General features: G+C 32.8%; 3 protein-coding genes across 4 annotated transcripts in view; 2 read left to right on the top strand and 1 right to left on the bottom strand.

The window, feature by feature from the left end:
* Positions 1–1,166: 1,166 nt before the first annotated feature.
* Positions 1,167–6,652, bottom strand: LOC133173174 (ceroid-lipofuscinosis neuronal protein 5-like). The gene is made up of 5 exons (XM_061308125.1): positions 6,551–6,652; positions 5,391–5,568; positions 4,630–4,849; positions 3,711–3,800; positions 1,167–2,366 (listed from the first exon to the last, which is right to left on the bottom strand). The coding sequence occupies exons 1-5, from the start codon at positions 6,640–6,642 to the stop codon at positions 1,981–1,983; spliced, it is 966 nt and encodes a 321-aa protein (XP_061164109.1). The 5' UTR covers positions 6,643–6,652; the 3' UTR covers positions 1,167–1,980.
* A 306-nt stretch (positions 6,653–6,958) lies between these two features.
* On the top strand, positions 6,959–11,533 carry LOC133173176 (COMM domain-containing protein 6-like). 2 transcript variants are annotated; one of them, XM_061308127.1, is made up of 4 exons: positions 6,959–6,993; positions 7,672–7,718; positions 10,508–10,660; positions 11,043–11,533. In XM_061308127.1, exons 2-4 carry the CDS (start codon positions 7,692–7,694, stop codon positions 11,091–11,093), a joined length of 231 nt encoding a protein of 76 aa, XP_061164111.1. In that variant the 5' UTR covers positions 6,959–6,993; positions 7,672–7,691; the 3' UTR covers positions 11,094–11,533. The 2 variants fall into 2 exon arrangements, with proteins under 2 accessions (XP_061164111.1, XP_061164112.1); XM_061308128.1 differs by having other exon boundaries at positions 6,965–6,983.
* A 10,794-nt stretch (positions 11,534–22,327) lies between these two features.
* The window catches only part of LOC133173163 (protocadherin alpha-1-like), a 42,521-nt gene continuing 38,850 nt past the window's right edge, over positions 22,328–25,998 (top strand). Inside the window, exons 1-2 of the mRNA XM_061308107.1 lie at positions 22,328–22,346; positions 22,982–23,071. The gene's annotated coding sequence lies outside the window, so the exon portion shown is untranslated. The remainder of the gene's footprint in view (positions 22,347–22,981; positions 23,072–25,998) is intronic.

Below are 25,998 nucleotides of genomic sequence, written 5' to 3'. Positions count from 1 at the left end.
TTCACAAAATGTTTCCAAACTTCAAAATTCTTCTCCTTATTCCTCGACATCTATCAAACTGTTTTATAAATATGAGCTGATAGGGTTCATGCAGGCATTTCACAAAATGTTTCCAAATGAAGCTGAAAATATTCAAAGTCTATTAAAAGAGCAATAATAGCCATGGAAGACGACAGATGGACACAGATAACAGTGTGTCACCCAAGTGACCAATAGACTCCGAGAGAGAAATATATCTTTTGATTAATAACACAATCTATGAAATGTTTATTTTTACATTTTTACTATGGGTTCATTTAAAGCACAGGAGTCTGAAGTTTTTATTGTAAAAAAAAAAATCCGGAAAAAAGATATCGCACCCTCAACTTCAAGTTGAGGGTGGGATATCTTTTCCCGATTTTTTTTTTTACAATAAAAACTTCAGACTCCTGTGCTAATATATAATATATATATGTCTAAATATGTAAATGTTTTGGTATTAAAAACTACAATAACAATGGAGATATTCAACATTAAAATCATCCTTGTTAAAATGAACAAGAGGCGCAGTGGTCACATCGCTCACCTCTGCACTTTGGCTAGGAAAAAGCTGTAGTCACTTCAGTATTGAAATGTTTAAATACAAGAGGCCCATGGTCCACAACACTCACCTGAGTAACTTTGGCCTTGCTGTTTTTCACCTGATTTCCCCCTTGTAATACCTATTGTGGCCCCGTCCTACCCCAAGGGGTCATGATTTGAACAATTTAGAATCTACACTACCCTATGATACTTCCACATAAGTTTCAGCTTTTCTAACCCAGTGGTTCTTGAGAAGATTTTTTAATAACCCCATCCTATTTTTGTCTTTTCTTGATTACATCTTCCCTTGGAAGAGAGCTTGGACCTTCATTGTAACAATTTAAACTCCCCTTCACCCAAGGATGCTTTGTACCAATTTTGGTTAAAATTGGCCCAGTGGTTCTTAAGAAGAAGTTGAAAATGTGAAAAGTTTACAGATGGACGGACGATGGACAATGGGTGATCAGAAAAACTCACTTGAGCTTTCATTTCAGGTGAGCTAATAAAAACAAGTACATGTATAAACAAAGCACTCTTTAAAATTTAATTTATCTAAATTATTTTATTTTCAATAATCAGTGAAGAAATAATAAATAGAGTGGAGCACCAGTATTGTAAACATTTGTATCACAGATTCGTTGATTAAACAATTAGTAAATAATGGTACAAATTAATTATATAGACACTGTTTCAGAAATTAATGTTGGCACACAACTTTAATTATAAAATTTGATAGTTGTTCATGTAAAAAAAAAAAAATAAAAACATACATTCGCATACACAATTTTCTCTTGATTTTGTAAATGTCGGTGTATTATATTCTGTCGATGATTTGTCTTATGGGACATGTCGTATTGACAAGTTTTAAAGTGTCGGTGAAAAAAGTGTTGGCAAGTTGTCGTTTGGTGAGTTATCTTATGGTCACCTGTCACTGACCCGTAACATTCAGTTTAACATTTACATATACACATGCATTATTCATGGTTCAATTAAAAAAAAAATTAATATATGCTACATTATAAATGCCCACTCTGAGTATACTCAACATGAGTATCAAATGATTGATATGAAAAAAAATTGAGCTTTTTTTTTGATTGACCAGTTCACCAAGCATATCACTTAAATATTGCTGCATGACTGTATTTGATAACAAGTGTATAAATATTTCACATTCTGATTACCTTTGAGTGATAATAAATGAAGTCTGGCTGCATGTTAATAAAATATCAACAGAGTATTATTATAATCATCTGAATCCTAGCTTGTGCAATATATATAAAATTAATATATTTTGAATAAATTATAAATCGTCTTGCATGAACATCTTACCGGTATATTGTATGGAATGTTCTTTAGTGACAATATCAAGCATTTATGATAGAACACAAGGTCAACATAAAATTAACCTGGTAAAACCATTCAGGATGGCAGAGGTATTTCATTATATGTTAATTTTACATGAGGAGATTTCATTGGCAAAAACCAGTACTCCTCATTATAAAAGAAATAAAATTTGTTGTCAATAAATATCTCCTCTAAAGCAGATATCAGATGCTCTATCAGTAGTGGGCTGGCCACGTGTGCTTGAAATTTGGTGTAGAATTTCATAATATCGGTCTTCAGCGTTTTGTTGGCAAACACCACAGAGACATTTCCGAGATACCTTGGGGTATCTGAGAACAAATTTATGCGGGTGTAATTTAGTTTTACACTCTGGTCAAACTTGACTCCCAGCTTTCCAAATTCTTGAAGTGCCCTTAAAACCCAACTGGCACAGTCAAATGAATCAAACCACAACTTCCCATCTGTAATAAGCAATACATATATTGATTACACATAGATCAAATTTGTATACTAAAATGAACTTTTTCCAATGGGTCATAATTCCGTGGAATCACAATTAATGCATTGGTAGAAAATTATGCAGGTTTCTTAGATAGACACTATATATGCCTTACCTATATTCTTTAAGTACACTGGGACAAATTTTCAAGGAAAAAATTTGTGACGTCTACATAGCATAAAATAATACCATGCGGAAAAAAGACTAAAGAAAAGTCTTGTCAAAGGATTTACACATGTAAAATATAATAGACCTAGCACCAATCCATTCATAAATATGGCCAAGGTTAAATTCATTTTTTTCAAAAAGAAGGTCATATTCCAAGTTCAGTGTCATGAGGACAAAAAACAATGGTACGAAAGGAAAGTCTTGTTACAAGAAGTGCGTAAGTGAAATACAATGTATTCTCTTATAAGTCTCTGCAGCAACCATGCATTCAAAAGTTATAGGCAAGGTTAACTCTTTGAACACTAAAAAATTGCATCTACCATCTGCACTGACTAATCATTATTGATTTCAATGTTTGATCACATCTTTATACATGTTTAACTGTTCTCAGTAGATTAAATGTTATCATTGAGCATACACATGTACTGAAACATTTCAAAGAGAGTTGAAGATTTTTCTTTCATAGAGAATTTTTTACTTTACATGTAGGTAAAAAAGGTATCATACACAATTAGACATGCATTTATGCCTTCTTCTTTGTCAAAGCTTTTAAAACCTTTTTATGCCCCTGTAATCGAAGATTCGGGGACATGTAGTTTTTGGTCTGTCCATCTGTCTGTCTGTCTGTTAATATATTTGCCCATAACTTTTAAATACTTGATGCTAGGGCTCTCAGATTTCACATGTGTATTCCTTGTGACAAAACCTTTCTTTTAGTACCAACAAATTTGACCTTTTGACCTTGGAGTTTGGCCTACTTTTGCAAAAATTTACCAAACTTCAGCCTTGCAGACCATAACTTTTGAAAGATTGGAGCTAAGGTTTTATATTTCACATGTGTCCTTAGGTACCAACATCTTTGACCTTTTGACCATGACCTTTGAGTTTAATGTACTTTTGAAAAACTTTAACCCTGACCATAACTTTTAAAAGTGGGTGCTAGGAATTTCATATACCTCATGTATATTCCTTGTGACAAGACCTTTCTTTGGGTACCAACATTTTTGACCTCATGACCTTGCCCTTCGAGTTTGAATACATTTGAAAAAAAACAATAAAGAAGCCCTTCTTATTTCCATTTTCTTTTTCACTACTAAAGTATTTAAACATGTATATGAATTTTGTTAAAACAAAATACCTGGTTTGTCTCTGACTGTCCAAGTCTCATAATAAAGTCCAGTTGTGTTATCCCACAAAACCCATTCTGCAAATTGGTTAAACACATCACCTGAAAACAAAGGAAAATAACTCATATTAGTATACACAAAAAAAGACACATCACTGAGAGCGATATGAAAAATACTGCACAATATAAATTAAAAGATATGCTGATATGCTCCCTACAATTATTGATGGCACGTTAATCCATATAGGGTAGTGATCAGGTGTCCATTTATACTTCTAATTGCAAAGGAATTCATTAGTTGAATATTGTTGAATTGAATTAGTTGATACTGAACTAAACAGGAAAAAGACCACAAAATAAAATGACTGTAATCATCCAAAACAAGTGCAAAATAATCTGAAGTAGATCACTATCATTCCAATAACAGCATGTCACTTTGCTTGATTAAGCCTGCTTAAGTTTCATATGTTGTTCATTATATTGGTCATCAATCAGCTGTTTGATTTCACTGAATTGAATTCTACTTTGCATATGAAACAGCAATACGCCGGGCCTGACAGCACTCATGACCAATCGTATTTAATGATTATGAGTGAGTATGATTGGAAGTAAAGCAAGCTTTGACTGACCATGTGTTGCTGTTTTCTGCAAATGCTGCAGTAAACAATCATTCAACATGTTTGATGCGATTGGTCACTTTTGTGACATTTGGGGGTTCTGTGTTTTATATGCAAAGTAGTACGTATTTTATTGAATCCAAACAGCCAATCAATGAGTAATCTAGTAATCAATGTGAAAGTTTGGCACACTTGATCAAGTGAACTGACATGCAATTATTGGAATGATAGTAAAATTACTCTTACAATAAATCACTCAAATCAGACACAAGAGGGAATTATCAATAAATGGACATTTATAGTAAAAGAATTACCATTAGTGGTAGCTATGAGTTTTAGTGTTCCGTTTTCTTTCCACAGTCTGTCTTCAATCCCATCATAGATACAAGTTGCTCCCTGATTACACCAGAGAAGTGATTCATTTACAACATGGGGAAATGTGCAGTTAAAGAGCTGAAATAACTCATACCATTCCATGGTATAATTCAGGCCTGTGTTCAGATTACTGATTCCCAAAGCATCGTGAATGATATGCTGCAAACAGTAAAGTAGTTTCCTGTTGTTAGTTAAGGAAGGTTTAAACATGAATGAAAGATGTTTTTTTTTTACTTTAAGAAAAGTTTATTATATAAAGGTGTGGGTATTGAGTTTATTTAATTGAACAGACATTTTCAACATCGGGTAACTGCCATATATTTCTCCAGGAAAAATGTTCAAAGACAATGAAGTATAAGTGAACAGAAATCACTGTCGTTTACTTACATTGGGAAAATAAATGAAAATAATGTTTTTAATTACATGATCTTGGTCTAATATAATGTTAGGAATATTTTACTCTATTTCAAATTGCATCATTTACTGTAGACTCCATTTTTTCATGTTGCATAAAAAGGCAATACAATCTAACTGCATAAAGCTACCATGAAATAAGAACTCTTCAGTGAGCAGTGTTTAGAGCTTCCTTAAGTTCTTAAATGATGTCAATCTAGCTGGAAATCACCATTTTTTTAAAGACATGCATCAATCTGTAAGAAATCAGTAATCCTTTCTAAAGTAGCAGTAATATTTTACTCACAAATTTCCCAAGAAGATTTCCAAATTTGAACTGCCATACTGGTTTTTTCATTGCATATAACTGGACTTTGTCATCTGGCTTAAATTTGGGCATTGAATTTGGTAACTGTCCTGTTGGACAAAATGGAATCACTCCTGCCTTGCAGTATGTACTTGATATTGGTCTGTATTTGAAACGCCTGAAACATGTCATCATTAGACATGCATACCATACTTTGATCAATTTATACACATGAAAACTATACCAGAAACTGCAGATTTTCTAGTTCTCTAAAGGCGATAACACAACTTTTAGTTGACAAAAGCATGGAGCAAGGACTAACAATATGAGAAATATGTTACTGTCGCAAAATTTTCTCTCTCTCTCTCTTTCCTTAAGATATTTAATTCAGGTACCTGACAGTCATATCACAAAAAAAGAAATGCCCTGTTACAACACACTTTGCAAAATTACGCACTTTGAAATTTTTTTTCGAAGTGCATTAAATTTGGAACCAAGTTAACACACCTTGAAAAAAAATATATTTCTTTTCAAAGTGCGTTAATATCCATATTAACGCACCTTGAAAAAATAAATGTGCAAAATTTTATATTTAAATTTTGTACAGTTTAAAATGAAAATCGTCCAACCCAGGTTAAACAGTGTAATTTTAGCTGCTATTAAATTCAGTGCTAAATGGAGAAGATGCAATACTGTATACAGGGTTATTTTGGTCCCATCTTGTTTTCGCCCTTTCGCACTTGCAAACAATTTGCACCATTTTTAAATTCACCCAGTTACAGTTCTGTTTAAGGAAGCATGTACTGTGTTCTTTAAAATCGCCCCATTTGAAAATCGCCCACCTGTGAGAAGGGCGAAAGGGGCAAAAATAAAACAGGAGCGAAAACTTCCCTGTATACATGTGCAACTTTTACGTTGTAGAATAGAAATTTTCGCATGATGACCTTTCAAATTTATTTGAGTATTCAAGGAAATATTTCTATAAGGGTTGACGTATTTTTATGCATTATTTTTTTTTCTTTTTCGGGGACTGAGTCTCATTCTTACAAACTGCCAAATCTTGACTCTTTATTTTTTGTCAGGCTGTAATAATTTTTGTTTTAAAAAAATCTATCAAAAATATAGATAAAATACCAATCCAAGCCCTGTCATTAACTCACCGATACGGAATTGGCCATTGTCCCAGTGCAGTATGATAAAAACATGTAAATAAAACAAGCAAGAAAAAGCTTCTGTTCACGGAAGCTGCCATGTTAGAGTCATGTGATCAGTTTGTCCAGTCATGTGACCAGTCAACGTACGCACTATCTATTACATATTATAATTGAATATATAGGTATTGTGGTTCATTTTTATTATTTTCAGTTCATTGAATGTATTCTCATACCAAAGCCAGAATATCATCATGTATTTTAAATGTAGAAGAACTGAATAAATATATATATTCAAATTCAGAGTAAAATACGTAAGCATTAATAAAAATTTGGAAGGTAGGAAATTCGAATTTTGCACACAGCAATGTTAGATCTATAACACGGTTTTATATTTCTCATCATTTGCTATTTAGCGTCGACAAATTTACATCTTGAAGTTGTTAATGCTTGTATGATTAATGATTATACTTAGTTTATGAAATGAAAAATAGAAAAAAGTAGAATAAGGCCAAAAAAAATAATAGTCTTGTTTCCTAGCTGCTACCAGCCTGAAAAAAATAGGGTAGGTAGGTAGGAAAATTATTTTATATTTTTATTTTATTTTTTTCCGACAGCATTTTTTGGATATGAACTAATACAAGATAAAAATTAAACATGTCACAGGTCAATATTGTCTTTTAAAGTTGATCATGTCTTTTTATGCACAACTCAAGTGGTATTTTATGAAAGTCCATATTTAAAACAAGAATTTGATGAAATGCTTGTTTTGTGTTAACACGGAAACCGATTACGGTGACAGAACGATGAAATTCCAGAAATTCACGATTTTTTTTCTTCCAAAACATAAAAAAAACTTTAGGGTCGGGTGCCAAAAAAATAGGGTAGGTCGGGTAGCAGGAAACAAGACAATTATTTTTTTTGGCCTAATCAATATGAGGTGAAAGCTTGCAGTTTCAGTATTTTGTATTATATTTTAAAATACATTTTACTGTTTTATGTGGGAACTGCTAAGGCGAGAGGAAGCGCGTCTGAATACCCTTACATTATTTATAATATGCAAAACGAGTTAATGTAGATTGTAATTGTCAGATTATGCAGCTGTTTCAATTGTTACTTCATTTTATTAGAGAAAGAAGAATGCCCAGCTATGGACAGTGCATTAACTGCTGGAAAGGTAAAAACTTAAGCAGGGGTGTCAAATATTCAGCCTAGAAAGGTTTTAGTCATCTCAATGCCTGTCCACTTATATAAAGAGGACAATCCATAACCTGACTGGTCTATAACCATGTCAACTCTAACCCTTATTAACTTGTAACCAACAGATGGAGATTCAGTCATAACCAGGACTCCTGTTACCATGGTTACAAATTTGTTTTGGAGGGGAGAAGTGAAGTTTACCATTGGCAAAATTTTAATCATAATATGAAATGTTAAATAAATTTTAACTTAAAATATGTTTTACGTTGCCACCGTTTGGGTGAGCGCAGTTTTATACCATATGAAACCTTTAAACTTTGATCCGCCTCTTCAAACTTCAAACCGTACGAGAGACAGTTTAGACTTTGTTATCCCATGTTTACCCCTTTATCCCATGGATATGACTCATTGGATGATTTTTTCATAATCCACATTTAAGTGCAGTTGTGACGTCACAATGGTTTTTGCATTAGCGTGAAGAAGTAAAATAAAGTTGAGTCCTATATAAAGGTGTAAAACATTGGTTGAGAAGTATTAAACATGGGATAAAAAGAATCTCCCATGATTTGTAGTTGGATATGATTTTTATCCAACTCGTGTGTTTTTATCCCCTCGCCAAGGCTCGGGGATAAAAAACACACAACTCGTTGGATAAAAATCATATCCAACTACAAATCATGGGAGATCCTATATATATCACATGACAAAGAAAGGCATTGTAGGGTAGATGTATTTAATTTTTTTAAGCTCTCTGCAAGAACTTAATCTTAATACTTGAAAACTCAACTGCAGGACTGTTTATTCACCATCATCATATGGAATCGTGGTAGTGAAGGAATTCTAAAAATGTTTCGCAGAAAAATTTGCTTGACTAATACACAAATTTTAAATCGAATTTTCTGTGTTCTTTCACATTGGTCTATTGAGCTCGCTGCACTAGCTATTAACTTATATTATGACTAATATTGTGTTAACTACAGTCAAACCTCATTATCTCAAACTCAATGGGACTGAGAAAAAAATTCGCAATATCAGAGGATTCAAGATGTTAAGGTTAAAATACATAGAAAAAGAGGAGTTTGGACTTCCAGCTTGCTTCAATATCCATGAATTTCCAGATATTGGTGTTCAAGATACCGAAGGCTCAACTGTATTACAGAGGGGGTCAAGTGATAGAATTCTGATAGGTGATTATGACGATTTACAATCAATTCATACACAAACTGATTCGTACACAAGGAGTCAATTCATATACGAAACACAGAAGTCAATTTGTACACAAGGTTTAATGTTTTGTGAACATGATACAAATGAAGTCAGTTTGTACGCAGGGCTTTTTTAAGGTTGTGTAAATGTAAAAAATTTAAATAAAAATATAATAAAATGCAGAAAAATTGAAAAACAGAAATATTTATGGTTAATGGTTAAACATCTTTCGGTTTTAGGAATTCAGATAATTATTGTTAAACCAACACATGGCGGTTTCTTGAATCTGCGACAAACGCTAATTTTTTTCACTAATTATGAGATACTCCATGCTTGGAAAACATCTCCATTCCCAAAAGATGTAAATCATGAATTTCCATTACTCCGGCTATTTCTATCAGTATGCATCATAGTAATTATTCATTAAATATGGTAACTTAGTAACTGAATATGCATCACCATCTGTTTCTAATTCTTTCTAATCTAATCCAATTCTTAGATATGAGTTACTCTAGCTAAAATAGAAAATGGACTTCTCATTTTTGTACAAAATATTGTAAGAAAAACTTTTGTGTACAAATTGACTCCTCACTTTGTATACAGGAAAGCCTTGTGTACGAATTGACTTCTCTGTTTCATGTATGAATTAACCCCTTGTGTACGAATCAGTTTGTGTACGAATCGACTGAACACCATTATGGTAGCACTTTTACCTGAAGATAAAGAGTTGGTAATTTGGGTTTTAGTTGGCATGGTTACAAGTAGGTCTGGTTTCAAGATTACTTGATACCTCTGGATATTGTTGGATTATTCAATTATTACTGTTAACAGAGTTTTTAAAATTCTAAAGGAAAGAATTTGAAGTTTGTTCAAAGTTTTAGAATCTCTTTTACTGTAGTGTCATTAGTGTTCATGAGGGGCCAATGCTCATGGATTTTGTGGGTCACACTTATCCACAAATTTACATCCCTACGAAAAATAACTGTCAAAGTATTGTTCATTTAATCTTCTTTACATACAGCTTACTCATGAAATAATGTCCCCAAAAACTAGGAGTGAAACGGTTCACCGCGGTATCGATGCACCGCGGTATTTTTTCTTGGTTTGATACACGGTGCAAAATCTCCAATCTTCGGTTCGGTTCATTTTTCGGTCGGGATCGTTATTCAGTTGGGTTTGGCATAAGGTATAACACGTTACTCAGAATAAATAAGTATAGAAAACATAAATTTTTGATGACTGATAGCTTGTAAAATAATTTTTGACAGTCAAATGATTTTAATCAATTTCTTCTAGTCAATTTGCAAATAAAATTTGTAAAATATGTGACTAGATTTAGAAAAAGAAAGCATAAAACAACGTAGAATTTGTTTCCTTCTATCAAAATGTATCGTATCGAAAATAACCGAACCGAGACAAAATTATACAATACGTATTGAACCGTGAAGGAGGTGTATCGTTTCACCCCTACCAAAAACCAGTAAAATTCTGGTTACCCATGAACATCAACCCCCATGAATTAAAATGATTCCACAGTATTGTTTGGTTTGTTGTTTACAGCTCATTGACATGAAGTGGAAGCTAGGAGTGGCTGTAAGCAGTGATGAATGTAAATCATTGAATTCACCTTGTGTTACCATGACACTCAAAGTTGCTGATTCCTCAGGAAAAATATCCACTCACTCTATGGAGATGACAATTTCACAGTTTCAGGTCTGTTGTGTTATAGAGATGATCAATTAAAATTAAATTTTGATCAGTGTGCTTATTTTGATTCCTATGATTTCATTATCAAAATCAATAGAAATCACTGAAAATTAAAACCAGTGTCTGTTTTACACAATGATTACAGTCAGATCTCATTATCTTGAACTCAATGGGACCGAGAAATAAATATTAGATATTGATCGTTAAATACTTATAGAAAAAGTGGTTGGGACTTCCAATTCACTTTGACATATTCATGGCATTCGAAATATCAGTGTTCCAGATACTGCAGTTCAGCTGTACATGATTTACATGTAAACAATCATACCACAACAGCTGATGTTGGGTTACTCAGTGATTATTTTGCAGCATCATTTGTATTTTGTAGAATTTTTCAAAGCAAATGAAGGAAATGGCCAATAAGATGGAAATGGTTTGAGAAAACAAGACGTAGCAGTTAGCGATCAAGGAGATGAAGATAAAGGCTGAGAGATTTAGACTTAAAAGACTGTGTTAATGCATTCTTATGTAATGGAAAGAAACAACACTAAATTGGACTACATGCATTAATAAAAAGGAACACTGAAATAAATAATTCTTCTGAAGCAAAATCTGCACAAAAACATATTGAATCAACCATACAAACTAACTGAAAAAGACTTATCTACTACTTCATACTATTGTATATGTTCTGAAGACTTCCACTTCTTTAGCAATTTATAATGAATTCTTGGATGTACTCCAGTTATTTCTGAGAATTATTGGTGCATATTTTTTTAAAATTTAATCATAGATCTGAAAGACATACAGTGCATATAATGCCTTTTACCTCCTTTACTTCTATATTAAAATGTTTATTTATTAAATTATATAAATTCATGTTTTTTTGATTGATTTTGGAGAAGAGAGGAGAAATATCACTGACGTTCTGTGTCATTACTGGTTCCTAAATTAACCAACAGTTGGCATATATCAACCCCCCACAAAAAAAAATACTTCGGATATCTTTGCAATACATTTCTATCATTCTGAAATTTTCTTAATGAATAATTAAATTACTAGTTTACATTATTCTAGTTTCAGGTAATTGTCATCTCATGCTGTAAGTCTGTGTTCTGTTCATGCACTTATGTTGTTTAGTTTATTTGTTATGTTTTACTAACTGTTTGAGTTAAGGCATAATTAGCATGAATAATGCATGTTAAGAATCATTAACTGAGTTAGTTCTCTTGACATGTTGAATAAAACTTTTGACAGTTGTAAAAAAAGTTTTCTTACTCTTGGATTGTCTCCCTTAGTCCAGTAGTCGCATGGATTTTGAACTAGATTAATGCTGTATTTTCTTTATGAGAAAAATTTATTTATTTTGTTCCTTTTTTTCCTAATAGATTATCTGTTATTTAAAGTTAAAAGGATGGAAGTTAATAACATTGGCACGTCTCCAAACTGTCTAGAAATAAAGACGCTTCCAAGCGATCAACTTTAGTGTGAAAGATTCAGTTACAATGTGTGCATCTTTAATCTTGATATGGTTGCACAGTTTGTCAATAAATATGTATTTCTTCCCTATCATATTTCTTTTGGACAGAGATATTATCATACTAAAATTTCTTTTCATTTTTGCCTTGCTGCATAATTCAATTCCACAAGAGGTGGTTAATGTTTCCTGTTGTTTTAGGTATTTGTTTCCAAGGGTTAATGTGTTAAAATTGACAGGGAAATCATATATTCCTGACATTCAAAAAAACAGGTGGTCCTGTCTTAAACTTTCAATTTTTTAATATAAATTTCAGATAGTAATAATAGTTTGCTACCAGAGCCTCTCCTTTTCTTTTGTAGTTTTATTTTAGTAATACAGGTATTATTCACACAATCTTCTTTATTTTTTTGTATTCTTTTTTTCATTATATACACTGTATAAACCTCACCAGTACAGATCCATGAAATAAGATTGCATGATGTCACTCTGCACATAGGCAAGACTAGGTGGGAGACATTAAAAAGGAATTCTTAAAAATGTAAAATAGTAAATATAAGGAATGGAGAATTTGATGATTATGATAACCAACAGAAAATCCTTGCATCATTTGTTTTGCCTTTTACATGAAAAATTACTCATGTTGCCAACATGGATGGAATCCTCAAAAACTCCAAAAACAGACACAATCCCTTAAAATATGAAAAAGATTGGCAGTGTAAAAAAGAAATGTATCCCAAGATAAATTTTAACAGAATCCTCCATACATTTGCTGAAAGTGATTTTAGGCTAAGAGAGAGGTGTTCAGTACATGTACTGTCAATATACCATATTATACAGCCAAATCTCTAGATTGGCTTGTTAGAAGTGTTAATTTTGATTTTGCTGTAACATTTAGTTTCTGCTATGGTAATATCATTTTTCCCTATGTAAGAGCATATTGATAATTATTTTTGTTGAAGGTACTGATCTCTCCTAATGATGACACCAATCAATGAGTTATGGGAGAGACAATTTGAAGATCTGATCAAGATTCTAGTAACCAGTATGGTAGAGATTTTTATTTTTACAATATAAGAAAATCAAAGCCCTCTGTTGTAGAACCAGATGAAGTAAAAATGGATGAAATGCTTCAAAGCTGAAATGATTGACATAGCAATTTCACTAACTTTGACAAGTTTCATGTCTTTGAAGTACTCTCCCTTGTTAAAGTGTCCATGTCTTAATTTGTCTCTCCTTGTACAATGTCATGTTTCTTGTAAATGACAAATTTTACAGGGTGTTTGATTTCCGTAACAGCTGCACCTGTGTGCCGTGGAAAGTGAGGATGAAACCTAATGCCATTGTGAGGCAGATGAAACTGACATGGGACAAAGATCTGTCAATCAAGATTTAGAAAAGTTTTTTTTGCAGAGGAGGCCTTTTCATGCAATCCAATGTATGGTAATCCCTAAAAAAAAATATGAAATTAAAGGAAAAAAAGTGACTTGTAGTCAGTTCTGAGAAATGTATTCAAAATGTTGTTTTAATTAAGTGACATTGAATTTGATTCTGATGAAACATTTACACATGATATTAAAAAGGCCTATAAAAAAGGCAGATTTTAACAAATGTGTTCAAATATGAGAAAGTTCATATAAATAAATAATGTTACTTTCACATGATGAATTAAAGTTGACTGTACAGTATTAACATTTCCCAATTACAAGCACCTGGGGATCCTATGCAAGGACCAATGAAATTAGATTCTTTATTCATGTGACTTTGTTCCTGCCAATCACATTGTCAGGATCGATTTAAAAATTAGCTTCATCTGTTAGATCTGCACTATTCAAATGTCACTCATCTAACAAACTTCTCAGTTAATGAGTACGTGTCTCTCATAGCAACAGTCAGCCTCTCTTTCCTATTTCCATTGATGTGGCCAGTTTTTACGCCTGTTCATTTAAATATTTTTAAATTAATTATTGATATACCTTTCTTCAAGAACAGTGCTGTGAGTGGATTGATAATTTTTGGTTCTAGCTTTAGCTATAGAGAATCTATTTTGGTTATTCTTCAATCAGTTTTGTTTCTGTCATCATCAGCTCCTTGAATGGAATATTTTTAACAATTCTACAAAGCCTTAATTAGTCAACATACTTTGGGTCTATTAATTAATTTGTAATGTTTATCATATCACTGAATGGTTATCATACACTGTACTATATGCATTCATTTTAGACTTTAAAGGGGAAAAAAACTAGTGGAGGTTGATAAAGTTAAACTGTAGAAATTCATGCAGTTATCACTGAACTTCAGTTGCAGATTTAAAAAAATCAGAAGATACAGATTAGGATAAGACATAATAACAATGTAGGTTAATTGTCATATTTCTCTAAAAAAAATTGTTACTAGAGGAAAGATTTAGTGGTCTCAAGGGTCTGACAGTTCAGTATCTAACAGATTGAACCCAGATATGTTCAGCACTTCATGTTGGTTTCTCAGACAAGTCACTTGATTGGTATTATCTCAACTGCTATTGCCTGGGATTAATCGATAATGAATGGGTGCAGGGATTAACCTGCCATGATTGTGACAGGCTCTCGCTGGTGAACGGTGGTTCACCTGTGATTGATGGGGTGATTGAAGGTCCATGTTTGGGTTCACCTGTGACACTAGGTATAGGGCCCTTGTTTAGGGTTCAACTGTGACAAACTTGGTACAGACTCTTGTTTGTGGTTCACTTGTGAGGGATAAACTGCAGGTACTTATTTGAGGTTCACCTGTTATAAACAAGGCACAGAGCCCTTATTTGGGGTTCACATGTGACATCTCTTGATTTGGTTTCACCTGTGTCAGACTGCATATAGAATCTTGTTTGGGATTCACCTGTGAGGGACTGAGTACAGGCCCTTATTTTGGGTTCACCTGTGACAGATTACATAAAGGCTCCTGTTTAGGGTTCCCCTGTGGCAGAATGGGGATGAGCTCTTATTTAGGGTTCAGTTGTATCAGACTGGGTACTGGCTGTTGTTAGGGGTTCATTTGTGACAGACTGGGTAAAGGCTTTTGTTTGGGGTTCACTTGTGACAGACTGGGTACAGGTTGTTGTTTGGGGTTCACTTGTGAAGGACTGTGTCTGGCTAGGATGTGAACCTGTGATAATTTCTGATAAATTATTTTATACAGTTCTGGTGGTCTTTCTTTTTTAATCTACTAGACCTACAGGAACAAGGTATAAGCATCAATTTTATCAGTCTAATAATTAAGGAAATTTCAAATATTAACCAGGAAAACATTGCATGTACATACATACCTTGTCTCTACGGTACATTTGTGATGGGAGTGTAATTTAATTTGCAGAATTTTATTTGTGCATTTCAGGGTGATGACAAATAAATGTTGGTAATTTGATACTGTATATTGTCATCCTCAGCACTTCCTTCACTTTCTCTAGTACGTTCCTCATCCCCCACATATGACCCCCACAACCCAGGTAAGTTATTGTCACCGTACAGCTACATTTATAATTATCATTACAACATTACAGAGGGTAACAAAGTCATTGGTCAATTACCTCTGGTTCAATACAATAAAAAAAATTAGACTTAAAGTTCAGAATCTAAATTCATTTGATCAGAGAGCGAATGACAGGTCTTGCGATATTTCCTCATAAATTCAGGATGAAATTTGAGCTAATTCAATAAAGGTGTTTTATACGGTTTTTCTGCACCCGGTTTTCTATTGTGAAAGTTTACACATCTGCATGGGAAATTGAATCTCAAAACTGGGGTGTAAGGACCATATACCATAAAACTCGCCCATCCTTGTCCGGCTTCTTTTGCGGGTATAATTGATGCGATAATGAACTTCAGCATTAATGATTATTCTTGTATTTGATGGCAGTAAATTGTCTGGTAATTTGAATAAATTAACGTCATATGGTGTGTGTTAAATGTTTTAAATTTTTTAAGGAATAGAATATGATATATATGTAGATAATAATATAAGAATTTGGTCAACAAAATTAGACACACTGTGTTTGTATATAACCGTGTGTTACACTTTCTCTTCATATTTGGCAAGTTTCTTTCAAGTTGTATCTTAGTTGTTTGGTTGTTGTTGTTAGCGGTGTCTGTTTCTGATACATGAAGATTTATGATGGTCATAAAAGATAGAATTTAAACATAATAAGGACTCGGATTAAACTGCAGTAAAACTGACTGGATAATGATAGCCTTGTAGTATTAATGTGTTGGATTTGGTGCAGATTTTACCTAAATGTACCCAGTGTCATAAAACTTCTGCTAATAAGGATGGTCCTTTTTTTTTTATACAAATCTGTAAGATATATTCAAAAGTTCTGTTACTTCACACGAAACAAATTTATCACTGTCCTAAGCAAACATTTTTAAGTACCATCATGTATTTCAGTTATTTCTCCTGAAAGGTAAACAATACAACTGATAAACAATTTGAATGAAATTTATTAGCTTTGCAAAATGTATTGATTGTGCATATAATTGTACCCTCCATGTAGCAAAATCAAAATTTGACTGCATAATGTCACAGGGAGTTGATGTTAACTATTACTGCAGGTCATTTTGAAAATTTTAAAATGCTTTTTTTTTAATATGTCAAGCTGGCAATAAGTTTTTAAATGTAGAACAATTTGAAAACTAGATCCAGCAGGAAATCAGTTTTAAAATAGAATGGAAGAGGGTATGATTCTCCAATGAAACAAAGGATTAAACTGTTTTATTTGTCATCAATGGCTACAGGGGACTGGACATTTGGTCTTTAAGTAAAGCAGATAATTTGATATTAGAAAGTCCAGGGTCTCCTAGCATAGTTCATTTAGCTAGGCTAATTGAATGCAGATCTAAAGACCTCAGAGCATTAGCGGATGTAGAAAACTATTCCAAAGACACAATTACAAGTTTTATCTGTATTTTAATAAAGGTTTCTTTATCCTTTGGGGTATTTTATTGATTTTTATTTTAGAATTATTAGATATGTTGGTTTCTGTCCCCTAAGCTGTGTCACATTAAACCTTGAAACAAAGTCCTTTCTAATGCCATACATTGTAAAAATAATTATTTTTTTTTCTCAAAATTTCCAATTCTTATTTCTGCTGTCAGAGTTTGCTGATTACTGGGTCAAAGCAAATGTTAATTCACCTGTGAAGAAGAGGAGAGAACAAGAATGGAAACCAAGCTCTCTGTATTAAAATGGTCAAGTTAATGGAAAAAAATCACAATCACACTTGTTTGGCCAAACTACTTGAAATAATGATAAGCAGTTTATTAAATTTGATCGGTTTTGTATTGGTCTTTTCACAGATGAGCAGAGCCCAGTAGAAATTTTTTGTGGCTTAAGGATGGAAATCATCTGCCATCAGTTTATTTATGCACCGGCCAGAAACCAGTTAGAACCAAAGACCAGAGTCTTTTCCTTTGTCTGGTACACATTGGCTCTGTTTGACGTGCTCTCTCCTGCTTTAATTAACAGTTTTGCTTTCTTAAGGAGATTAAGCTTTCCTCCCTCAGTGAATTTGAACATTTTGGCAGGATCTGGACTCTTTAACATTTTCTAAGCTTCTATCAGTCTGTATAATGAGGCTTAACAGAGTATGGTTTTGGTGGATAGTAGATTTTGTGCTGAATTGATAGCCTTTGAATTTTTCAAAATTGTCATGCTAAAGAGCTGAAGTGTTGCTTAAAACGTCAATTAAAACTGTTGCTTAAAACTTCAAAATAAAGTGTTGCTTGAAACTTCAATATAAAGTGTTGCCTAAAACTTCAATTTAAAGTGTTGCTTAGAATTTTTTATATGTGTCATGTCCATTTTGACAAAGACAAATGTTGTGAATTAATAACAGTATTATCAAAATAAGAATTTCTCCATTACAGTGAAAAGAAAAAGATCATGTTGATGTAAAATTGTCAAGTAAATGTTCCTGAAGAAAAATGGCACAATTTTACCTAATGGATGAAATGCATATAACCTTTTTAAGACAAAGAAATTAACATATTTAATTCTGAACATGACTGGAACTCTTAAAACATGACATCTTGACAGAAGAGAGATTTGCCTTGTTAGCAGGGAGTTCTTTATATTCATTACCATACCTTTGGGGAAATTATATTTAATCAGATATTTCCATTCTTAAGTGCTTGAAATGTTTAAATGCAAATAAATAAATTAAGATGAAAAGACTGTGACACAAAGTTAGATTTTTTTGATTGATAGGAACTTTTGAATTTCTTTTTTGTCAGTGTTTGATAGATTTGTCAATTTAGGGGGTAAAGTTAACAAAAGGTTATGTATGTCCTTAAACCTAGAATTGCCGGATGTTAAACAGTATCAGTGGAAGTTGAAATGGATATTAAAGATAAAATTCATCCTATTGATGAAAATAAAAGTGATATTGCATGATATCTGTTATATGTTTAGTCAAACATATCTATAGGCAGTTTTAGTTACCTGGTAGTGAATCCGAAGGTGAATAGTGCATGAAATCATCTCTACTTTTTGACATAAACAATAAGTGCATGACTGTAATTTTATCTATGGTTAATAAAACAAGAATATCACCATAAAATTTTGCTGGCAATAACAAAATATGAACTGATTACACCCTCTCTTTCTGTGCCGTAGGACCAGATATGTCCAAGGTGTGTGTCATTTTTCTCATAAAAACGTACAAGAAACAAAAAATATATATCTAAAAGCATAAAAAATATTAAACAATACACAAATAATGCTTTTACTTTGGGCAGGGGTCCAGGTTATTTAGCATAATGTATTTTCTATCAGGATTTGGCAAGGGCAGAAACATGATAGATAAAGAAACAAAGCTTTGTTACCATCCCATTATAGCATGACTGCGAGGTCCAAATGCCCCAAGTACCATCTTTTGTAGATTGTGATAGTCATCTGTTGAATATATTCATGGCTTTTACCTTTTGAATTTTCATAACATACAGAAAAATCAGGTTAATATACATCCTCAAACTTTTATTTTTTGTGTTGCCAATTTCAGTTTTATATTTCATAAACCTGGCATTTTACAGAAAAAAATCTCTCTTTTTTTGCTGTCAGTAAAGATTTTTTTCCTCCCTTCATTAAAGCTTTTTGCACTGAGGACATTTGGATAGATGTTTGAACAAAGATTGATCTAGAATTAAAGAAGTGTAAAACAGGAAAAATACTGTTATTATCCTAAAGAGAGTTAGTATTTTCCTTCGATTTAAATTTCAGGTCCTGCAGTTCCTGGATGGAGTCTAACTGAGGCTGTCTTGGAGGGCGTTTATGTGAAGATGACATTACCTAATTATCTATTCATTGTCATCCATCGAGGTTCAGGGGTGTTAAAAGAGGAAGAAAAGGTAACTTTCAAAGATGAAACATCAAAAAGAGCAAATCACACATGCAAGTCAATGAAATGGAGATAAAGGCATAGGAGACACTTAACTGAGACTTGTAATGCATTTTATTTAAAATATAGTCAAGAATATTTCAGTTAAAAAGAATTGCAATGAGAAACGATGTCTTGAAATGTAATTACCCCACTGTGGTCCCCTTTGATCAAGTGCCTGGTCTTTAAGATAAGTTACTTTTGGTGAAGCATTAAATACCCCCACCCCTGCAGGGAGGTTCCTCCCCCTTTTTGCTTGGGTCAGTTCACATGGGGACCTCAATTATAGCCTTTCATTTTGTGGAGGCAGTGATTCCCATTACTGAAGTCAGAGATGAGAACCCGTACTGATGCCAGGAGGTATTTAAAACACCAGGGGTCTGGATTGGAGACATTGACAGTGGTGTGTTAAATCTGCCCTATGTGTTTTTCTGTCTCCAATTTTCATAAATCAGTTTCCTTATCTGAAATGGTTAGTATTCCTGTTCAAAAAATCAGTGTCTTTATTTGTTCCAGAATTATCAAAAAGTAGGCAAGACATGTTCATTTGGTCAGATGTTATTCATTTTGTAGTGTATTAGTTTACTCTTGTACTTATACAGAACATTGAAGTAAAATATTGATGTTGTGAAGGTTTTAAATACAAATTTATTGATTTGAAGTGTGCTTGTTAATTTAAAAAACTGCAGGAGAACAGGATATTGCATTAGAATTATGTGGTATTATTAAAGAATCATTGAGTATATCAGTATCTAAGTCATAACTAGGGAGTATTATGTAAAGCTCATGCCCTGTTTATGAAATCCGTCCAGTGATATTAGATTCTTATCTCTTAATAAACTGCAGTCGACCTGTCTTTTGAGGTAATTCGCGGCATGTCTTAAGACCAATTTCAAGAAGTTGACATGCATGTGTGGCATGTTTCCTTCCTTTGATTTCAAGGTGGCCCTTCACATTATTCAAAGATGATTATCTTTTTGAAAGGTTTGGACTTAATCACCAGTCTCTGCGAGGCCTTCTGCTCTGTGGGGCTACTCTTGGACTGGATGGCTACCTCTCGCTTTGTTCACATCAGTATTGAACAGTTGTTTACTGGTCCATCTTTGTTCAAAATTTCAATTACATTAAATATCTCTTATCTGAAGTTCACAAAGCCAAAGGAAGGATAATTGATATGTCAAAGTCAATTTTGGTTTTAAAAGACAATTTTTTTTTTTTGAATTTGTAACAAAAACTGCCACCCTAATATGGAAGGTAGTAATTTACCTCAAGGTGCACAAGTTTAGTGACATTTGAAAAGTTAGTTGTCAACAGTAGAGATGTGGTCTTCTGAATAATTTTGTCATATGCCATAAATCTTAGCAATATAAAGGTTAGGGAAAAATGCATATTATAGACTGTAACATTTCAATTATTGTTTAAATGAAAGGGTGTAGAATTTGTCACTTGTTTTATAAAGGCCAAGAATTTGCTTGCTGGATAATATACATATGAATCTATATGCTGCATTTATTAGAGATTTTGATTTAAATTAATTTCTTCATTTTTGATCCAATTACCTTAAGTTTCTGGGGAATATTTGATCAGTGATTTGCCCATCTCCATATATTTTTTTTTAATTTTAAAGTCATTTCCAAGTTACTGATATTATGCAATAAAACAGAAGTTATGAGTGTATGCTGCAAAATTGGTGTAACTGCTCATATCCATGAAAACTGACATGACAAAAAATTGTTAAAATATAAGAAAGATGGGACATAGATGAATAAGATCACAAATCTAGCATCCTGTATAAAGGTTTTATGGATGTGTGGGAAATTTTGGCTTACTTTTCTGGATACAGTCTCTGTTTACAGATAATGTTGGTGTTGCATGCCGAGGGCAATGAAGAGAAGCCCTGGCACATTGTCACATTGGCCCACCCCAGATTGTATACACAGATACCATCATCACATTACCAACTAACTTTAAAAGTCTTCAGAGAAATCAAAAGAACTTTAAACAAAATTTATTACACAGTTTGTTTTTAAAATTTTCTAACTTAAGGACGTTCAAATTTTTTGCCAAAGTTTCCATAAATTCTATGCCTTTTGATATGCATTTTCTTTTGATCTGATGATAGTGTTTCTGAAATGGTTAAATTTAGAATCATTAATGTCTTTTTTTTTGTGATATGTGTTTCAAAGACATCTTTTTTGCCATTTTTTTTTTACAGGTCAAACTTTTGCTGAAGAAATATATGTATATTTCTTATTAGTGGAGGAAAAAGAAAATGACAGAGTACTTTATTTCTCTGCAGAGCCATTATCGGTCAATATCAAAACAATTCAACTTACAGTAGCTTTTTTAAAAAAAAAAAAAAAATGTATTGATATTCTTTTGGTTCTTTCATTGTTCCAATAGATAGCAGTGCTTGAAATAAAACAATGCATGCACAGTCAAAATTATGTATACAATCTTTCATTTTAAATCATTCTAATCAGGAAAAGTTCATGGGAGATTTGTCACAAACAATCATAAGATTAGTCCCATCAGTGAAAGTTAACATTGTTAGTGGTCAGTTTTGACAAATGATGAATCTAAAATCAATGTTTGTAACGTTTGCCATTGCTCCAACAGATTTGATTGCTAATGAGGTGTGCAGGAACTAAGCTGCCAGTATAGAACTTTTTAAGACAAGATTGAATAAATCTCTGGCTTGTTTTGTAGGGAAGCGGGTGCTCTGTACAGGAAGCTGCTCAGTCAAGAGGCTGTTGTACCCAGGAAGCCATAGAACAGATGCATTGTTGGAAATTTTGTTCCTAGTCTCTGCAGTTTGTATTTGAATAAATGCTGTTAACAGAATGGTTGCTCATATGAAAATTTCAATATTTTATGAAGAAGCTATTGACAATCTCAGTAAATTAAATGATTTGATACAATGATTAAGTATTTTTCTTTGTGGGATTTATTTCATCTTTTCTGTTAGAAATGCACTAAATTGATATATCTGAGTTGAGGCTTAATCATTAAAAATGAATGTCTACTCAGTTTGTGTAATTATATAGAACTTAAGGAAGATTGGGCATATTGTAGGTGCACATTTCATGATTAAAGGCAATTAAATGCATGAAAAATGGCACACATTTAGAGAAGCACTTGAGCAGTGTGCCATCCATTGCATTCACATTGCATATGTACATGTATTTGAGAAAGAAGAAAATTTAGACTGAAGCTCAACTCGAAATCTGTCAACTGTCATTGTGATGAAATTTCATCCTCTGATAGCTTTCTCCTCAACACTCTAAATGTTTCAGCCCTTGTGTTGAAGAATTTGATACACAAGTAATTTGTTAGTAAGCTGGCAATGCTGAATCTTTCCTGTCTCTGCCCTACAATTAAACTGACCAAAATTGTGATTTAGAAAGTTAATTGAGTGGTTTGATCTGCATTTCTAGTTTAATTTCAGGTGTGCGAGAAGTGGACCATGCTTGGCCTAAACATGCAAAGACAGCAACAATAAACAGGGGACTTGGCAACACAGAAACAGATATTCCTGGTATGTTGAATAGTTATATGATACTTTTTTTTTAACTTTCAGGTTTGAAAAATCTTCCAGTGTCAAAAATAAGTTGATTTTGAAGTTCATTGTATATTACACTCGTAACTGATTCAATTTTATGAAGAACCATTTCATCATATAAGCTCATGTTCATTAATGTCAGAAAAGCCTTAAGTTTGTGATTCCCTGGGTTTTGTTCATTGCTGGCACATGTACAGACTGAGGTTATCAAAATTTGTTAGTATGAGGCTTATGTGATGTAACAAAAGTATTCAGAGAACAACTTCTTCACAGAAATATCTCTAAAAATCAATTTCTGATACCCTTTGCATTAATACTGTAAATAATGTTTTGTCTGTTTATGCAAGAAATTTTGGCTTTCAAAAACTACACAGTATTGAGACTATGGAGAAGTTGTAGTAATGCTATACTTATTGATAAGTGGTCAAACTGGAATGTTTCTGACAAAAAAAATCACATTCACCATGAGCATTATATTTTGGGAATAGTTTGTATTTCACAACTCTCTTTTGGCCAATGGACAATTAAAAATTTTAAACTACACCGCTCTGCAGTTACCTGAAACTTGTTTTTGTTCTCTGCATCCTGTTGTAACTAAGGGTAATAAGTATTTCCTGAAATATATGCTTCTTTGGAATCAGAAACCTTTCTTAATTGTTTCCCCTCTTTGAAGTCATGTCAGTGTACCGAATTAGAGTTTTTTGAGCATGTTGATTTCTAAGTGACTCTCAGTGCAGTAAATTTATTATAGATGCTGTATCACTTATAATTTCTAAATGAATGGCAAGGTTAATGTTTGAAGGATGTTCAGTTCAGAAATAATATATACCTATCTGGACCAAAATTCACAGGTGCTTTATCTAAGTATGCATACTACTAGACTTAATTAATTCAGGTCAAAGTTTTTGGAGCAGTTCGTTCACAAGTAGGTTTAATCCTTCAAGGACCAAACTTGCATGAATGATGCACTTAGGAATGCTTATAACAGCCTTGCTTTGGATGCAGCATTTGCTGTATATATATTTCCTTAATGTTTAATAAAAGGGATGTAAAGCAGAACTTTACCAGAGGTTCTTGTTGAACATTCATTGGGTAGAATTATGAAAATTCACATCTCTTGTGAGTAAACAGTTGTCGAAGTAAACCCATTTTTTCCAGATATTTTTTTCTTTTCGATTTTTTGTGTTTCCCAAGTATGATAGACATCAGACTTTATATTTTTTTTTCTCCCTGAATGTCATCATCCAAGATTACTGTCTGAGCTTGTCCTCATGTAATGATGACACAACAGTGTTAATTACTTCCCAGTGGGAGATTCTGGCATATTAAGCACACACTGTGTGATAGATGGGAATTAAAATATCAAGCCGTCATCACTTTTTCTTACTTCATCTTCTTTGTTGTCATTTGAGACATACTTAGGAATCATTGTGGCTATGATTGATGAGAGATGCCTTTGTTAGATTCAGTTTCTCTAATTTGTGTCCTTCATTTCTGGTTTTGAATGCTATTTCTTTTGCAAGTATGAATAAAGAATTGTAAATATTCATGATAAAAGTAACATTTTTAAGAAAGCGTCAAAATATGCCCAATGGATAAAAAATTGACACCAAAATATGTTACGACTGCTGTGGGTACATTTTATTTTGGTTCTGTACATTGTTTACTAAATATTTTCTGCTTGGGATAATTTATATCATCTTTAAGAGAACTCTAAAAAGAGTCGGTAAATTATTCATTGAAATATAGGTATGTTTCCATTAGTGTAAACATAGAAAAGAAACTTGATATTCTAATTACCCAATCATCACGTTTTAATAAAATTTCGTACTATTTCAGGGTACTTTGCCATAATTCTCTTCAATGCAGATGATGTTACAGAAACCCTATTTTTTCCCTTGAGTCTTTATTTGGAGTCCAGTCTATGTCTAAAATTGACCACCTGTTTGATTTTATGGACAACAGGACAGTATCCGTAGTTTATGTGGGTTTTATAGCTGGTTAATATTACACATGGCAGCCTTGGAGAGTGTGACCTCCATTATTGTTCATGGCCATATATGACAGTCATATTATTCCAGGCTTCCTCTCCTTGCTTTAGATGTTTCTTCTGCCTTCCAATTATTCTTAAATTTAAAAATTTTTAATTTGGGTGGCTCTGTCATTTAATCAGATTGACAAATCATCAAATCAATAGGAGCAGACGATAAAGATCTAATATCTTCTGCTAGATTAGTCAGGAAGGCTTCTGATTTGGGGTGCAGAAGGCTATTTTCATGCTCAATTGAGTTTTGGCAAACAGGAGAGACTGGGGGACATTCAATTTTTTTTGGCAGTTAATTTTGACCGATTGATTTTGACATTTATTGTCAACTTTTTAGTGGATTTAGTTTAAAAGTAAATTCTGGAGATGTAATTTAAAAAAGTTCATTGTTTGGGTATTTTTAGAATGATTTGTGAAATTTAAAAGAAAATCATTTTAATTAATGTCTCCTTAATGAGATTCTGCTTATATAATTTCCTTATAGATAACTTTGTTATTGAACATAAAAAAAAAACATTAATAAGACATGATTTATAACCACATCTGAAAGATGTGTGTGTGTTTTAAAACTTTGATGTAAGTTTGACAGTAGGGGATATATTTTTTTCATAATTGAATTCGTGTTTTATTTTGTTCCCTTTGAAGATAAGATCATTTGGGACTAGGCTTTACAAGCTTTGCACATCAAATTTCAAGGTGTTTGAAAACCTGTATAGTTACCATATCTAGGGACATAATTTATGATGCTAACTGTTAACTTTATTGTTGACTGTGAGAACATTCATTTTAGGGATGTAAATTTGCAATCTCATCTACAGATAATAAACCGATAATGTTAATGTAGTTTTGAGTTGAATAT

Source organism: Saccostrea echinata, unplaced genomic scaffold (genome assembly GCF_033153115.1).
Source record: "Saccostrea echinata isolate AGI-Se365-2 ecotype Australia unplaced genomic scaffold, CSIRO_AGI_Sech_v1 ptg000056l, whole genome shotgun sequence".
NCBI lineage: Eukaryota > Metazoa > Mollusca > Bivalvia > Ostreida > Ostreidae > Saccostrea > Saccostrea echinata.
Note: the sequence above shows the minus strand (reverse complement) of the source record. Positions and strands in the feature narration are given on the sequence as shown.